Raw genomic sequence first — 17,785 nt, 5'->3', positions numbered from 1 at the left:
GGGGCCAGGGATGCTGTGCGCACCCTGCCGGCGCCTGGCAGGACCCGTCCCGGGGACAGCATCGCCCCAGCCTCAGCAGAGCTGAGGCCTGGTTCGCACCGGGGGTTTTCAATACAGAGCCTCTGCACAGGGCCCAGCTCAGCACCGAGCCGCTGGTGGCAGCTAGCGCAGCCGGGGCCATGGGCCTCACCTATGGCGTGCAGAGCAAACAGCCGATCCAAGGGCCTGATGGCCGTGAGCCTGCTCGAGCCGTTGACGAGCACGGCGAGCCGGTCCCGCCTCTTGCTGTGGATGGAGGTCCTGGGGAACCAGCACGCGATGTTCCTCTGCAGGGAGTCTCTGCTGTACTCGCGGCACTCGTGGGTCTCGGCGCCGAACCTGAATCGGAGCACTCGTGAGTTTTCCGAGATGCTAGGAAGCCGGCCGTGTGTGCGGGTGAAATTAGCGCTCACCTGTAGTAGAGGAAATACTGTGTATCCGCCGGGGCTGCCTCGCCCGCCCGCCAGGCGCAGTGCAGGGAAACCTGGTACCGTGCGGCGTGCGTGCCGTCCCCTGCTGCGGTGTTGGTGGTGCAGGTCAGGTTCACGGCCGCGGTGCCGGGAGGCCCTGGGTTGACAAGAAGGGAAGGAACAGCCTTGCAGTGACAGCCTGAACCACGTGCTTCCTGTGAACGGCTTGCCCTGGCCGGAGTGCGGTCATCACCAGACCTTTCTGGAACCTTCCGTGAAAGACAGGAGGCTCACAGACGCATCCACAGGCTGCACGGGAAGTGCTCTGAACTGAAGCATCAGTTTATTTTGATGCAAAAAAAATTGAAGCCCCTCGTGCGCGCACGCGTGTGTGTGTGAGTGTGTGTACACGTTGTGTCTCATTTATATCCACTGTACCTGATGGACAGCTTCTGCATCTACTGCATATCTGTCTTCATATGTGTATCCGCTGGCTCCTGTGTGTTACGTCTGTGTGTCCCGTGCTTATACTCCTTGCGTGACACCTGCCACTTGTACGTCAGTCCCCCGCATCTACATGTATAGTGACCCTATCTACACCCACTTTCTCTCTCTCCATGTCTGCTGTATCTCAATCCGCTCTGTGTCTACACCCGTCATATGCATGTGCACCGTGTCTGTGTCCCGTGTATTCACTGTTCCTTCCTGTGTTCGCCACATGTGTCTCTGTGTCATGTCTGCGCTGCCCCCCCCCCCGCCACGTTTCCACCTGTTCCTGGGCTGAGTGACCGGATGGCCCAGCTCAGGTACAGCGCAGAATTTCTGCAGTGTGCTGGCCTCACGGTTCCCAGGCAAGGAACCCCTTGGCGTGAATTCCGCTTGGTTGAAGGCGGAGATGACTGACATCTCCCTGGTTCAGCTCGGATCGGAGTGTCAGAGAACAAGAGGAGCCTGCCAGTGTGGTGCCGAAGCTGCGTTCTGGGTGGTCCTGTGTTCCCTGCAGGGAGGTGCCATGGTGGCCCAGCCGTGCGTGTGACCTCGGTCTCTGAACCTGGGGTGCGGCCCGTGGTGAGCTGGCCCCTCTGCTCTAGCAGCGGCTTCTCACGGTCAGCAGGACGCTTTCTATGGACCTCCCCACACCACCAGCACAGTTTGAGCCGCGTGCTTTTTGCTCCCCCAGTGAGGTGGTCAAGAGAATCGTTTACAAATCCCCCGTGGGCCCGACCGGCCCAGGCACCCCTGAATCCGTGCCCACATGTGTGCAGGGCCGATGCGGCCTCTCCTCTCTCCCTCTCCTGTGACAGTGCGTGTCCTGGGGTTTAATCAAAACCATCACTGGCTCTGAGCATCAGAAGTGGTAGCCTCCCAGCTCTGGAGAGCGTGCAGGCTTCCGCAGGGGGTCAGGTGGGGTTCAGCAGGGCCGTGTCGGTTGGGATGTGGCAGGGACGGTGACTGGCTGAGCTGGATGGTGTCCGTGTGTGTACTGCCCCGTATTTGCCAACACCAGAGCATGGCGCAGGTCTGCTCTACCTGGGGGGGGCTCGAGTTCCGCGGACACCCAGCGGCTGGCGGCCTGGAGGCGGCCGTGGTCTCTCACGATGGCCCTCACGCTCGCCGACAGGCCTTGGTGCAGGGGGGCGACGCAGGTGCTCACGGTGCTCCTGGTTTCATACTAAAACAAGAGCCAGAGTGATGACGTGGGCAGGGCCACGAGTGTCTGAGCCACTTTTCAAATGACAAAGCGCAGTGAGGTCGTTTTGCTAGGTCAAATTAAGAACAAAACCCTTGTGAGGACAATAATTCCACAGTGATTCAGGGACACATTTGTCACACAGAAAAAAAAAACAACCAGTTAGGGGCGGGTGTTTGGCTGGGAGGTGTCTGGTTGGGAGGTGTCTGGTTGGGAGGTATCTGGTTGGGAGGTGTTTGGTGGGAGGTGTTTGGTGGGAGGTGTCTGGCTGGGAGGTGTCTGGCTGGGAGGTGTCTGGCTGGGAGGTGTCTGGCTGGGAGGTGTTTGGTGGGAGGTGTCTGGCTGGGAGGTGTCTGGCTGGGAGGTGTCTGGCTGGGAGGTGTCTTGGTGGGAGGTGTCTGGCTGGGAGGTGTTTGGTGGGAGGTGTCTGGCTGGGAGGTGTCTGGCTGGGAGGTGTTTGGTGGGAGGTGTCTGGCTGGGAGGTGTCTGGCTGGGAGGTGTTTGGTGGGAGGTGTTTGGTGGGAGGTGTCTGGCTGGGAGGTGTCTGGCTGGGAGGTGTCTGGCTGGGAGGTGTTTGGTGGGAGGTGTTTGGTGGGAGGTGTCTGGCTGGGAGGTGTTTGGTGGGAGGTGTTTGGTGGGAGATGTTTGGTGGGAGGTGTTTGGTGGGAGGTGTCTGGCTGGGAGGTGTCTGGCTGGGAGGTGTCTGGCTGGGAGGTGTTTGGTGGGAGGTGTCTGGCTGGGAGGTGTTTGGTGGGAGGTGTCTGGCTAGGAGGTGTTTGGTGGGAGGTGTTTGGTGGGAGGTGTCTGGCTGGGAGGTGTTTGGTGGGAGGTGTTTGGTTTGGAGGCTGCCTGGGGTGCCTGCACCCCACATCTCGGTGCCCAGATTTGAGTCCCAGCTCTGTTGCCCACCCCAGCTTCCTGCTAATGCAGCAGGTGCTGCCCGAGGACATGGGCCCTGCCAGCCACATGTAGAACCCACATGCAGCTCCCAGCTGCAGCTGTTCTGGGCATTTGGGGAATGAACCTCTTTGTCCCCTTCTCAAACTTTCAGAACAAATGGATACAAACTTAAAAACCCAACAAAATAAAACCGTCAGACCCAAGTCCCCTCTCCATGCTAGCCTCCCCCCACACAAAGGGGAGGTGGGCTGAAAGTCCTCTAGGGTCCCACTGGGCTGGAAGACACCCAGAGCATGCTGCCCGCGCTGCCCACCACACTGAGACCACAGGCCAGCAGGTGCTTCGGTGCCCCGGCAGGAAGCCCATGGATGGACCGGCCTGACCTGGTCCCTGTGCCCTGGTCCTGCCCTCTCCCTGGAGACCAGACTCCTCTCTGCTGTCCTGTCGGCCACGGCACGGGCGCTGGTTCACGGCCACTCCATCCGCCCCCAGCCGCTGTGACTACCGCATGAAGTTGATTTTTTAAATTTTGTTTAAAATTTCATCTGCCCAAGACAAAGCAATGACAGACACGTGCTGGAAATGCTGACCCCGCCCTCGCTCGACAGCCACTCGAGGAGTGGGAGGGAGAGGTCTCCACTGAGGTCCTGGGGAAGGGGGGGCGTGGATCTCCAAATCCCCCCATCAGAGCAGAGTTCCCCTTGCTTCCAGTGTCCGTGGAAGTACCCTCACGTGGACCAAAGTTCCATACGCTACCCCCTAAGTACATGCAGGTGTTATGTCGATTTAAAAGAAAAAAAACTGTGGGGAGCAACCCGGACTAGACTAAGTTACTGGAATTAAGACTTATTCTATGCATCTGCTCTCCCACAATATGGCGCTGGGAGAGGAGGAAACAGCTTCTACACAGCTGCCTCCAGTTCAACCAATAAACTGTAGGACCTGCTCCTGATTGGAGGAGAGCAGCGTACTCGGCGTGTGGGCAGCCGAGTTGGGATTGGTGGAGGAGGACTTTATAGGAGGAGAGAGACAACATGCACCAGGAACATCTAAGGGAATATCTATCTGAAGGAACACCTGTGCAGCCCCCGAGAGAGCCGGCCGGCGGTGTGCCGCTCCCCCGTGGAAGTGGGGAATGTGGCCAGGGGGAACCACCCTTCCACGGAGGTGGAAGGGATAGTAGCCAACCCGGGAAGAACCAGCAGCAAACCCGGGGAGGGCCGAGCAGACGAAAGAACAGCGCAGGGTCCTGTGTCGTTCCTCCACGAAGAGGGGGAGTGACATAATGGTGCCGTGACTCGGATATGAAGCCTAGACAGGGTTTAGTGTCGTTCCTCCATGAAGAGGGGGAGTGACAAAAACCAAATCTGATAAAATGCGGAGACGCAGCGGGCTGATTGGATAAGAAAGCAGGGAGGGTGGGTGCCCGCTGTGAGCCGGGGCGTGGGAGGGACGCTCACCTCGTCCTCCTGTGGGCCGTGGATCCGCACGTGGTAGTCCACAGTCACGTTCTGGCGCACTTGGTCGGGGTGTGGCGCCCAGCGCAGGAGGGCTCGTGCCAGCCCAGCGACGACGATGGTCAAGTTGACAGGGGGGAGGAGGAGGACTGGGGGCGGGAAGGAAGAAGCCACAGGTGAGGGGCTGCACCAGGCAGCACAGGAACGGCGTCTGGGTCCATCGCGGCTGCTGGAGTGTGCGGCGCTGCGATGATCTTGGAAGAGTTTACTTACAGCTGTTTTGAACTCATTTTACCGATGCCCGGGCGTTTGCCTGTAACATCCCCCCGTTTTACCGACGAACGGGCGACTTGCTGTACCACCATTCCTGATAAGCACAGTCGTCCACCTGAGGGTCGCTGTCACGAACAGGTCACTAGTGTGTGAGCAGTGGTGGTTTTAATGGTGTAGAAGTAAGTGGGATAGGAAATCGTAGGGCTCATCAGACGTGCACGCGTGGGAGCTGCGTGCTGTCTCTCGCGCCCTGCACTGGTAGACGGCACGGGTGCTGGCACGCGATGTGAAATGCGCCAACTTGAACCTGCCGTGAGCCACGTTATGTGGGGGCGCTCACAGAGGGTTTCTCCTGCGGGGGCTGTTCTGACTGGGCTTCCACAGGGCCGGCTGGAGTCTGTGACATCAGCGTGTGCTCACGGTGGAGACTTGAGAGAACCAGAGAGGAAAATTTCCTACAATGGCACCCCTGAGAATGATGCTAACAAGTGTGTGTCCACTGTATTTCTTTCTGGACATATATTTATACAACTATTTCACTAAAATGGGAAAATATACACACAACCAAACATAGTCTCTATTTATTTGCTAAATTGTTAGGTTTTTCCAAGGAAATTTCTTATACGTGGTAGACAGAGAGAAGGAGAGAGAGAGAGATCATCCATCTGCTGCTTCACTCCCCAAAGGCCCGCAGGAGCCGGAGCTGGGCCAGGACAAAGCCAGGAGCCAGGGCTGGGCCAGGCCAAAGCCAGGAGCCAGGGCGGGGCCGTGCCAAAGCCGGGAGCCGGGAGCTTCACCCAGGGACCCACTTGCTCGAGGTATCACCTGCTGCCTCCCAGGGTGGGCACTGGCAGGAAGCTGGGTGGGGAACAGAGGCAGGACTCAATGCCGGCCACTCCAGTGTGGGGCACAGGTGTCCCGAGCAGCGCCCACACACGCCTCTGCATGCACACGCGGTCATTCTCGGCTCTGTGCGTTATGGGGCTGCTCCATAACCCTAGTTACCCTATCTGCATTTCAAGTGCTCCAAAGCCGCACGTGGCTACTGCCCCCACCCCCCACCCCGGACGCTGCGCACGGCAGCACATGGTCTCTGTCCTGGACGGTCCGTAAGGCAATGCCGGGTCAGGACTGTGTGACCGTCTCCATTCTTAAACTCTGCATCACACAGACCCACAGAGCAGCAGGCTTCAGAGCGGCACACAGGGGAGGCGCCTCGTCCTCTGAGGGGAGGCCGTCTGGGCTCTGCCGTGCAGGAAGCACATCCAAGTGTGGCCACAGGAAGGCCCGGCACCCACACTTGGAACCTGATTTCCCACGGCAGCACCCAAGTTAAGTTCTGTTAGCGCTGTGTTCTTAAGACACAGTGCGTTTAAAGCCCAATGAGGATTGATACTCTTTTTTTTTTTTTTTTTGTCAATGTCCATATGTGATTTCCTAATTGAGGACTTATTTAGGGAAAAATCGTCATGTATTCCTTCACGGAATCACTCACTAAAAAGAAAAAGGAGGGGGCACAGTGGGTTAACGCCCTGGCCTGCAGCGCCTGCACCCATATGGGCGCCGGTTCAAGTCCCGGCTGCTCCACTTCCCATCCAGCTCTCTGCTGTGGCCTGGGAAAGCAGCAGTAGATGGCCCAAGTCCTTGGAGCCCTGCACCTATGTGGGAGACCCATTGGAAGCTCCTACCTCTGGCTTTGGATCAGCGCAGCTAAGGCCATCGCGGCCATTTGGGGAGGGAACCAGCAGGCAGCAGACCTCTCTCTGTAACTCTTTCAAATGAACAGAAAGGAAGAGGTGAGGTGAAGAGAGCGTGCTCACGGTTCTGGTCAGGAAGTGTGTCCGCTCCCCGCAGCACCGCCGCCCCCAGAAGCAGCAGCAACGCCGGCAGCATGGTGCTCCAGTCGAGGCGGTGCTGCCACCACAGCTCCCTTGTCGCCCAGAGGCAGCTCCTCGTCCATTTCACACACGTCTGTGATGGGTCTGTTACACACAGAAACACAGAGGTGGGCAGATGTTGCATTTTGCCTTCCAATGTAGGGCCAAACCCTGGGGCAAATCCTTAGGGAAGACCCTTGGAAAACCTGTCCCAGGTACGTTAAGATCCAGCCGGCGCACTGAGGTCTCTGAATGCCTTGAACCCAGAGCCCGTGCCAAGCTGCGGGAGAAGGGAGCAAGGGGAGGAGACCGCAGCAGGTGGCAGCTCAGGAGTTCTGGGTGCCAAGAACAAGCGGAGAGCCCGCGGCCCTCCGTTGTGGTCCCTGAGTATTTAGTAGGATCAGCAGGACAAGAACCTTACCCCTAAAACAGCCAGGAGCCCTGCCAAGAGCGAAAGTTTGTATCCCAAGCACAGTTTTGTGAGTTCCAGAGACACTGATTTTTTGTATATGCACCCGAATGAGAGCAGGACACTGAACTGAGAAGCCATAGCCCTGGAGAAAAAGGGCGATTCTGCCGTGAAGTTCAAAGGATGGCTCATGTGCAAGGCACCCTGGGCGTGCCCCCTAGCCCCCGCAGAGAGACTCTTGGGGTCCAGCAGGTGTGGTCGTCACCCACAAACGGAGCTTCAGCCCGAGGTCGCCCAGGCCCCCAGAGGAAGGGACAGGAGCTGAAGTCCTCACCAGGAGCCGAGGGCTCTGAAGCCGCCTGCCCGGGAGCCAGTCCTGGATCTACAACACAAGGCTTGTGCTGGGCTGGGCTGTGGCACAGCAGGTTAAGCCACCGCCTGCCATGCTGGCATTCCACAGGGGCGCAGGTTCAAGTCCCAGCTGCTCCACTTCTGATCCAGCTCCCTGCTAATGCACCTGGGAAAGCAGTGGAAGATGGCCCATGTGCTTGAGACCTTGCACCCATTTAGGAGATCTGGGTAAAACTCCTGGCTCCTGGCTTCAGCCTTGCCCAGCTTGGGCCATTGCAGCCATTGGGGAGTAAACCAGCAGATGGAGACCTCTCCCTCTCTCCCTCTTTCCCTCTCTCCCTCCCTCCCTCCCTCCCTCTTCTTCTCCCTTTCCCTTTCTCCCTCCTTCCCTCTCTCTCCCTTCCTCTCCCTTCCTCTCCCTCCCTTTCCCTTTCTCCCTCTCCCTTTCTCCCTCCCTCTCTGTCTCCCTGCAACTCTGCCTTTCAAATAAAAATAAAACTTTAAAGAGAAAAATCTATTCTTAGTCAGCTCTAAGGAAAATGACTTCTCTAGGCTTCAGCTTGAAGATGTATGTAATGGCTTGATATTTTCTAAAAATGACTCCAGCAGAACCATGGAAGAGACCTCAGCTAAGCAGGCACCCACAGAAAACGGCACAAAACAGTCTTAATTCATTTCTTTGCCAATTTAGTAAGCAACTAACTTGCTGCTTAACCTAGTAACTAGTAACCTAGTAACCTAGAAATTGCAAAATTTCCGCAGCACAGGAAAGAAGCAACACAAAAGTCACGTTAACTCCTTTTTCAAATGAACTTGAGTATTACTAATCAGCATTAGACCAGTTTGCATAAAAATCATCTCGTTTCTTTTTCTCTGATGACTCCAACCTTTGAAACAAAGATAATGGCAACAAACGCGGGTGCTCTAATACTGTTTTTAATGTCAAGAGCGAGAAATTCAATGAAACCAAGGGCAGTCCGAGGACCACAGAGAAACCACGGTTAATGCCAGCCAGGGCTGCGGCTGCTTCCGGTCACGGAGGCGAGGCTGTCAAGTGCCGGCATTTCCTGAATGGATACCAAATCCCTGAGGGCTTCAAGAAGTGCATGGAAAAAGTCAGTCATTTTGGTGCAAGAAAATCCATGCATAGGTTTTTCTTAATTCACATTTTTCCATGAGCTTTTTGAAGGGTCTCCTGTGCTGTAACTTTGCAATAACTTCTGTGAATAGAAATTGTAGGTCAGAAAAATGCAAAATTAATTTTCCCTAGTGACTTCCACTGAGTGGCAAAGGAAGACTACAATCTTGCGTGTAAAAATAATGAACACTTGTGCAACCTTTACGATTAAACAGTAGAAAAACGCAGACGACTGCGTATCGCAGAGAGGACGCAGAGCGAGCGCTGTCACTGACGCTGCATTTTTGAAAACGTAATCGTTCCCAAACTTGGCTGATTAATTTTTCTTTTTGCCATAAATGGAGAGAGAAGTTTTATGCTTCTGTGATCCCATTCAACAAGACAGCGTCTCTGAAAGACAGCACGAGACCCCGGAGCAGATCCGGGCAGTTCCGACTCCCACACTCCCGGGAGCCCACAGGTTTTACCCAAGGCTCAGAGTACCTGAGCTCCGTCGTTCAACCCCACGTTCTCATTCCAGACCCGAGTGGACCCTGCCTCGCTGCTCTGTGTCCTGACGTACGCAGCCCAGGCTGCCGGCGCCTCTGCCTGTTCCCATTGAGGACTGACTGGGGCCTCCGGGGGACACCTCTTCAGCCAAGGAGGCACCCTTTGGTGGGTGTCCACGAGGCCAAATTTCATTGCACAGGAGCAGAGCTAACTCGCTGGCGTGACAACACGTACTGCTAGGTCAAAATGACAGCATAAGGCCGGTGCCACAGCTCACTTGGCTAATCCTCTGCCTGTGATGCCGGCGCCCCAGGTTCTAGTCCCGGTCGGGGCGCCGGATTCTGTCCCGGTTGCCCCTCTTCCAGGCCAGCTCTCTGCTGTGGCCCGGGAGGGCAGTGGAGGATGGCCCAAGTGCTTGGGCCCTGCACCCCATGGGAGACCAGGAGGCAGCACCTGGCTCCTGCCTTCAGATCAGCGCAGTGCACCAGCCGTAGCAACCATTTAGGGGGTGAACCAACGGAAAAAGGAAGACCTTTCTCTCTGTCTCTCTCTCTCTCTCACTGTCTAACTCTGCCTGTCAAAAAAAAAAAAAAAAAAAAAAAAGATAGTGTAAGCCACTCTTGGGGCTACCAGTTGAAGCCCATTGTGTTGTTAAATCAAGTTCAAGTTGAGTGGAAGGAAACAAACGCGATGGTGTCCCTACTCCTGCAGTCCGGGCAGCACCCACACTCGGCTTGGGGGGAAGCAGGGAGCTCATTGTTGGTGCTCATTGGGCCAACCTGGAGTTCCGCGAGAGGCTCTGGGTCCAGCCCGTGGGGGCCTCGTGTCCTCTGGGGCTGGGGTCATGGGAGCGCGGCGTCTTTCCTGAGAGCGGTTTCCAGGACACTGGGGTCAGCCTCCGGCCACTGCCGCTGGATTTCCCCAGTGTTCTTGAGAAGGGGTCGGAGTCTGCTGGAGCTGTGCTCAGAGACTCTCTGCTCTTTTTTTCTTCCCCCCACTCATTTTTTCTGCCTGGGGCCTTTCAGTTTAAACCCAAGTGGGATTTGCAGTCCGGCTCTCAGAGCTCTTTTGAGTCAGCTGTGGGGACCCCTCTTTCCACAGCCGACCTCAGTGGCAGAAATCGAAAAGCGACCGAGCGGATGCACGCTCCAGCGGGCCCCTTCGAAGAACAGGCTCAGCTTCCTCTTTCTTCCGGGGTGGCGCAGCCCCCGAGCCACACGCTCTCGGGGCTGGAGGAGGGTTGCAGAGACCAGGCGGCAACACACAAAGAGCTCGTCGAGCAGGGGGCCCCGCATCGCCCCGAGAAAGCGTGCACACAAGGGCCGCGCAGCCGTAGTTTGCTCGTCCCACCACCACCAGACATCTGAGTTGTCTGCAGCAGTTCCGAGATGCAGCCCTGGGGACTTTGTCTCCAAAGGCCTGAAGCTCCACGGGTCCAGGCGGAAATGTCACGGCCACCCTGGCTCTTGGAAGATGGACAGGGACAGGAGCCTGCTACCAACACCCCAGGAGCTGAGTGTCTCCCCACCACCACACACGTGTGTCACACGTGCCCGTGGCCCGCCGCCCCGGGCATACCTGTCTGCAGGCCATCGTCTTGCGTCCACTGGTGCTCAGCAGGCCCCAAGGCCACGTCCGTGGTGTCTGTGCTCTCGGCCGCAGAGCCAGCGCCTCACGTGGCAGCAGGTCAGGTGCCCGGCCCTGTGCAGAGCAAGGCCAATCAGCACACAGGCCAGAGCGGGCAGGCCCCACGCAGCCACTCGGAGCGCGGCAGCCCGGGGTGCCTTGCCTGGAAATGGCCTCAGGCAGCACCTCGAGTCATGTATACAAATGAGCTGATTTGATTTCCAAAACTTTATTATATTTCCACATGCAAACCTTTAAGAAATCGGTCAGAGAGTAATTCTTCTCCAGGAACTACGAAAGAGAGCGTATTTCCTGGACGCAGAGGTCGCACCAGCTAATGAGATGCTCGGTGACTCAATAAAGCTAGCATCCAATATATCACTGTAAAAGCAGGCATTTTTCATGCTGGTAGCCATGAGTTTTAGGATCTATTAAAATCGCATCTGCTCGCTCGCTCGCTCCCTCCCCCCACTTCTTTCTCCTTGTTTTTTTTTTGTTTGTTTGTTTGTTTTGTGTTGTTCCAGTTCATCCATTTCTTGCGTGTACATAAAAATGCTTTCAGACAACTGAAGAACCTAAAGCTGAGTGAGGCCTCTCCGCCAGTCTTGGTGCATTTTGTATAAAACAAGAGCATTGCTGCAAACCAAGATCCTGCGGCAGAAGCTGCCGAAGGCGTCGGTGGACACAGCGCTGGGCCTGCTGAGCCGCTGGTTCTCAGCCTGCCGCGCTCTCAGCCTGCCGCGCTCTCAGCCAAGGCTTCCTCGCCGAGGGGTTGACGGTGCCCTCTGCCCTGCCTTCTGCACTCCTCTGAGCAGGCTGCACAGCACGGAGCTGTCCGTAGGCCGTGAGGAATCCCGAGGGGCTGAGCCACAAACGCCCTCTGCTCCAGGGAGCGTCTGCAGCCGGGGTCACCGCGGTGGCTCATCCACCCCGCCTTGGCCCAGCACAGTGTCTTGGCAAACACCACGAACAGAAACCAGTACCCAGAACGGCAGGACCTACCTCGCAGAAGTTCAGCCGCGCGTCCTCATGCTCCCTGCTAATAATAGAGAGAGAGGGGTTTTGCTTCCCTTTTCTGTGACTTCAGAGTTTGCCATAGAATTGCTCATCTCCGCGTCCCACCGGCCGTAGGCCCTGGTACCAGGGGTGTCCCGGCAGCAGCACGCCGGCCACTCGCTCACCCTGCCACGCGCCGTGCGCTGGTGCTCACCTCCGAGGGCCGGGTGGCCGTGAGCCGGCGGCGGCTGGGCACTCTGGGGCGAGCTTATCTCTGGGCACTGTGACTTCACGGCAGTTGCTGCTCTTTCATCACCACAGCTGTGATGCACGGAGCTCCCGCCGCTTCCTCTGCAAAGCGATGGCTGTGCGACTTCTCCAAGCTGGTGCTCAGGGCGTCAGGCAGTGGTGCCCTGAGCCCTGGAGGGCAGGGAGACCCGGCCCAGCCAGCGTGGGGAAGGGCTGGCCTGCGTGTTCAGTGCCTCGTGCAGCCAGAGGCACTTTGGCTGGCGGGGCCAGGTGGCTGCATCTCTGGTGGGCTCTCTAGGGTGTGGCACTTCTGTCTTCCTCACAGCATGGCTGGCTGGAGTCCTTCTAATCCTCCTCTACCTCCCACCCAGCAGCAGGAAGCCGGCCAGAACCGGGGCTGGAGGCTGAGCCTCTCCCTGCTGCTGAGTCCAGCAGTGGGCAGGGCCTTCTCTGCTCTGCGAGCAGCCCCAACCCTCGGGAAGCGTTTCTGGGGTCCACAGCCTGGGCACCCCTTGCTGGGATGTCTCAGTGTAGCTCCGTGGTGCCCTGCAAAGCCTTCTCTCTCTCTTGTCCCTGGGACCCCAGAGCAGCACCCAGGCGTCATCCCCACATGCTGCCCTCCTGGCGACCTGCTTGGATGCTCCTGTCCTCGGTTCCAGTTCTGTTGGGGGGGTTTGAAGGTGAGTGACGGGCCGGGCTGTCTGCGTTGGAAACAGCGGCTCAGGCTATGAACAGATACAAATGGGTTGCATGTTCCCGGGGTGATTCAGGCTTAGCTCCAGGGAGGAGGGATGCAGGATTAGCAACCTGCCTGGGAGACTCTGGGCACAGAGGTGGGAGCTGAGTTGCTGGGTCCCTGGTTGCTGGGGCAGTGGCCAGTGATGGGTGCTCTGAGTGCGACTCCCACGGACGTGCCCGCGCCAGCCTGTTCACGCGTGTGCTCAGGGCTCCCCAGGGGGCCGTGTTAGCAGTTGCCGAAATGAAAGCGGATGGATGGTTGTCGGCGACCTGAGACACGTCCCCTTCCTTGGGGAGAGCCGAAGTAAAACAAGGAGCAGAGCAGTCCAGATGTTGCTAAGCGGCACACAGGACGGTGCGCCAGGGCCTCAGCCACGCGGCCGGCTCCTTAGGTCGTGCCCGTGCAACCTTGACGTGGTACATTCACCCCTGAAGAAACCTGAGAAATGCTATGGTCACCGTGAGGGCAGTGGTGCGGCTGTTTGTGGGTTGCACGCGTGTTCCGTGCTGGGCACAGGGAGGACCGTGGGGTGGGGGGCCTGGCTGCTCCCCTGGGTCCGCCTTCTCGGGCTGATAAGAAAACGTGCCATATTCTGTCTGCATGTTTCCATACAAGCAACAAAGGAAACCAGGAGAGGCAGCGTTCCTGGAGTTTGTTAGTTATGAGAGCAGTTTTTGTCCTTTAGAACGAAACGTGAATTTCTGAAGGCATTGCAGTGGAACCTGATGCGTTGTTTTGTATGAAATGAGATCAAATTTGTCTTTATCCCTTAAGAAGCAAAATCGTGTGGGTGTAGCCAGGCAACACAGGTGAAAATACTGGCGGTGATGCCATGGAAATCAGGATTTAGCGACCCCACAAGGAACTCCGGTCGGAGGGGTTGAACTGAGGATAGCTACTTCCGGGAATCTATGCCGTGCAATGATGTGGCAGGTGGACCAGGATGTAGGTCAAAGAGAAAGAGAAGCTCGCGCTACATTCACTTGTGAGAACAGAGCAGGCGTGGTGTTAAGGGAGACACGGACTTCTCCAGGTTGAAAGCTGCAGATTTTAGAAGGGGTGGCTCATCAGGAGCTTTGAGTGACACAGAGCATCGTGTGCGGGTTAAGTGAAAACCTCGCGGGAGCACGCGCACAGTCTTTTCTCTGCAAGCTCATTCTGGGCTGGAGGAACAGGCCGATAGGAGTGGTTATCTCTCGGCAGTCGGAGATCCGACGGCTACTGCTGTGGGTGGCCACCCCCGGGTGCCGCGGTGGTGCACGGCGCACGCGTATTCTGTGCGTCGGAGTCTGAGTTTTGACCGTGGTCTGACTGGTCCTAGGCTAGACTCGGGCTTGTCTTGAGAGCCCCCTGCCCATCTGGAACCAGGGGATACCAGGGCGTGTCCTATACCTGGTGCCGGGAACAGTGCAGGAGAGCAAGGGCAGGTGCGCAGGTGCCATCTGAGTGCCCCCCCTCGTCCAGTCACCGTGCGTGGCTGAGCCTGAGAGCGACTGGCCAGCACCTCCCCACGGCCAGGCGGTGAGACCGATGCTTTCAGCTACTAGAGGGGAGTGGGGAGCTCAGGCTGAACTCATGCCGCCGTGGGGTCACCGCTTCCTTTAGTTTTGTTCTTGTGATTCTAAATGTATAAAGGCAGGCACCAGAGGTTATTTTAAAACGTTAGAGATATGCGGATCAGCAGAGTAGAACTGGAAGTGCACAGATAAAATCTCACATTTGTGGTCAACTGATTTTTGATGGGGTTACCAAAACCATTCATACAGGAACAGATCAGCCTTCTCAAATGGCGCAAATAGGCACGTGATACAGACGACCTTGGCCTCCCCACAGCGCACACACACAAATAACTCCAAAAGCACCAAAGAAAGACCAAGAAGGGGAAAAATATGAACTTCTTGGAAGAAGGCCCAAGCATAAAATTTCATAACTTTGGATGAGGCAGTAGTTCCTTTTTTTTTTTTTTTTTTTTTTTTTTAAGATGTGTTCATTTATTTGAGTTACAATCAGAATGAGAAAGACAGAGAGAGGTCTTCCACCTGCTAGTTTGGTCCCCAGAGAGCCACAATATCTGGGGCTGGGCCAGGCTGAAGCCAGGAGCCAGGAGCTTCTTCCAGGTCTCTCATGGGGGTGGCAGGGGCACAAGCACTTGGACCATCTTCCACTGCTTTCCCCAGCACATCAGCAGGGAGCTGGATCAGAAGTGGAGCAGCCCCGGAATTCAAACCGGCAGCCACATGGGATGCTGGTGTCACAAGCAGCGGCTTTACCCACTACGCCACAATGCTGGCCCCTAGGCAGGGGTTTCTAAAATAAAATATAAAAGCACAAATGGTGAAATAAAAAGCATGGATAAGTCATACCTCACCATACTTGCAAGCTTTTGTGTTTGAAGGGATGAAGTGCAAGGCCTCATCTGGGCCGCCCACACCCCACATCCGAGTGCCTGGTCCCGGTGCCTGCTCTGCTCCCACCTCCGGTGAACACACACGCTGGGAGCAGCAGGTGACGGCTCAAGTCCCTGGGTCCCTGCCACCCACAGGGGAGACACGGATTGAGTTCCAGGCTCCAGGCTGTAGCCCGGCCCAGCCCTGGCTGACATGGGCCATCTGGGCACAGAACAAGGAGCTGCGAGGTCTCTGTCTCTGTATGTTTGTCTCTATGTATGTGTGTGTTTTCTTTAAAAAGAAAGGACTAGTTGCAGAAGGGGAAAAATGACAACTATGTATGTGGTACGGGAGTTGTATTTATCATATATGGAGAACTCTTTTTACCCCATCAGAGAGTGAAGAGTAACTCAGTGGAACGCAGATGAAGGTTCTGGAGAGACGCAGCTCCAGGGGCTGGGCACCTGGGGAGCGCTCAGCGCCGTCAGCACCGGGCAGAGCCGGGCCGCGGTGAGGCTCTCTTCATGCCCGGGAGGCTGCTCAGAGAAACCAGGCGGCGGCGGGTGCGGGGCAGGATGTGCAGGACCCGGGCCCCACACACTGCTGCTGGAGCACAGCTCCCGCAAGGGCAAAGATGGCGTGGCCGTGTGACCCTGTCACTCTGCTCCTGGGCAGATGCCCGCCCCAGAGGACTGAAATCTTACAGCCACGTAGAAACAGGTGCAGGAGTGTTCACAGCAGCATGGTCTCCAACAGTCGGAGAGTGAGCGCAGCTGATGAGTGGGGACCCGTGCTGTGGGATAGCAGTCAGCCACGGAAGGAGGGGACCACAGCTGCTCCGGCGAGGATGGACCCGGACAGCTGGAAGCCACGTGGCAGCAGCCAATCCCAGGGCCACACACACGTGACTGCCTCTGTGAAATGCCCGAACACAATCTGCAGCCACGGACACATGTGAGCAGTTGGTGGAGGCTGCAGGCGGCAGGCGGAGGTTCCGGAACGTGGCGAGAGAGTGGGGCTGGGTCTCAGGTGTCCTTGGGGATGATGGACATATTCTGGGCTGACCGGGCGGTCGCCAGCCCTTGACTGCACGGGAACCACAGAGCTGTCCGCTTTGACCAGGAGAGTTTCAGGACAGGTGAATTGTATCTCAATAACACCGGCATGAAAACTACCAGGCAGATGCCCTGCCGGGAGTGAACTGGAATGCCTGCGGCCATGAGCAAAACGCAGAGAAAATCGGTCTGTGGATCTCCCACGCGCGGCCGAAAGTAAAGCTGAAGAATCGCCGTGGGAAGCCAGGTATAGGAAACCAAGAAGGTGTGAGAACAAGGAGGAGAGCTACGCCTTGCAAATTAGACTCCATCCGTGTCGCCTGATGTTCCATTTCAGCCAGAGAGACCCTCTCGCGTGCCTGGGACTGCCGGTTGCCTTACTACCTGTCGTTTTGTCCTGCCTGGCGTCCCACCAGGTAGTCCGGCAGCCCAGCCTACAGACGAGGAAACACAGGCTTGGCGAGTTGACGCAGCTCGGCCTCTCTGGGAAGGTTTCCAGAGCCAGGCTGGGAAAACGTGGATTCTACCACTGTCGGTGCTGTTCTACACTGTGGCGGGTCGTCTGGGCTGGGGGTGGCAGGCAGCAGGGTCTCCCCAGCGACTCCTGGTGCCTTCAGAGTTTGCCCGAGCTGCCTCTGAGCTGCTGCCTGCACCGCAGAGGTGGCGGGGTGCCCGTCTCCTGCCCTGAACTTGTAGATTGGAGGACTGTCTCTGTTTGGTCAGGCAGGGCCTCGTCAGGGCCCGTCCTCAGTTCAAATGCTGTGCAGAGCCGCGCGAGGCAGCTGAGTCTCCGAGCCCTCTTGGTGCTGGTAACTCCGCGTTTCGGAGGTGATTATTCTCCTTCCCCTGGGCTGCTGTTCCTTTAACTATTATTGAAGCCCCATCTTTTAAAATTAATGACCCATGTGAAATTCCGGAGCAGCTAAAATTGATTTGTCTATTTACTAACCTCTTTTAAATGTAAAATAAAATTGCATGTGTGTGGGAAGTCTCCCAGCACCGACGCACGCTGCCATTCTGCTTCGGCTGAGAAATATCTTTATGCGTCCTCTGGGAGACCTTAAACTGGGGCGGGCTTGCATTCAACTTTTATGAGAACAAAACTAGCAAGTGACTTTGTCTTTCAAACGGGTACTTCCTGTTGTTGCAAGGAAGACACATTCCTGGAACACTGGAACACACGTGTTCTTTGTTCTTGTGTGTGTGTGTGGTGTGTGTGTGCAGGGAGAAGCTGCAGAGGTGGCTGGAGTGGGTGCCACCCAGGGCCCTCCTGGGCCCCGTCACAGACGGGTGACCCTGGGGCGCCTCAGCCTTCCCCTGCCTTGCTGACCGTGGCCCCCGCCTCTCCCCCGGGGCAGACGCTCTCCTTACGCCTGACCGTCCTGCACAGCGCCCCAGGGTGGGGCGGGGGCTCCTGAGCGAGGGGTGAGGCTGGCATGAGGGTGGGCAGCGGGGACCACGCTGCCTCTTCAAGGGGTCACCCGGCTCAGCCCTGTGTTTCTGCTTGAACTCAGGCCACCTGCCTGAAATGCAGGAGTCGGGGGAAACGCAGGGGGCAGGCGCTGCTGGGCCCGGCTGGCCAGGCAGCTGCTTCCGCGCAGAACGCTGCCTGTGGGAGCTGTCCCCCCCGACAGCAAGGATGGCTGATGAGTGAAGGAGGGAGTGGGTGAGTGCGTGAAAGCTGCGCCAGGCCCGCGCCT

The 17,785-nt window shown here is 57.1% G+C and overlaps 1 protein-coding gene across 1 annotated transcript in view; it reads right to left on the bottom strand.

Moving 5' to 3' along the window:
• The window catches only part of IL5RA (interleukin 5 receptor subunit alpha), a 29,936-nt gene extending 17,700 nt beyond the window's left edge, over positions 1-12,236 (bottom strand). The window contains exons 1-7 of the mRNA XM_070051239.1: positions 11,662-12,236; positions 10,612-10,734; positions 6,590-6,751; positions 4,500-4,645; positions 1,980-2,121; positions 453-606; positions 191-378 (exon numbers count right to left, since the gene is read on the bottom strand). Coding sequence (XP_069907340.1) covers positions 191-378; positions 453-606; positions 1,980-2,121; positions 4,500-4,645; positions 6,590-6,662 — 703 coding nt within the window. The 5' untranslated portion in view covers positions 6,663-6,751; positions 10,612-10,734; positions 11,662-12,236. The remainder of the gene's footprint in view (positions 1-190; positions 379-452; positions 607-1,979; positions 2,122-4,499; positions 4,646-6,589; positions 6,752-10,611; positions 10,735-11,661) is intronic.
• Between the last annotated feature and the right edge of the window lie 5,549 nt (positions 12,237-17,785).

The sequence above is a fragment of the Oryctolagus cuniculus genome, chromosome 10 (assembly GCF_964237555.1).
Source record: "Oryctolagus cuniculus chromosome 10, mOryCun1.1, whole genome shotgun sequence".
Lineage (NCBI taxonomy): Eukaryota > Metazoa > Chordata > Mammalia > Lagomorpha > Leporidae > Oryctolagus > Oryctolagus cuniculus.
Note: the sequence above shows the minus strand (reverse complement) of the source record. Positions and strands in the feature narration are given on the sequence as shown.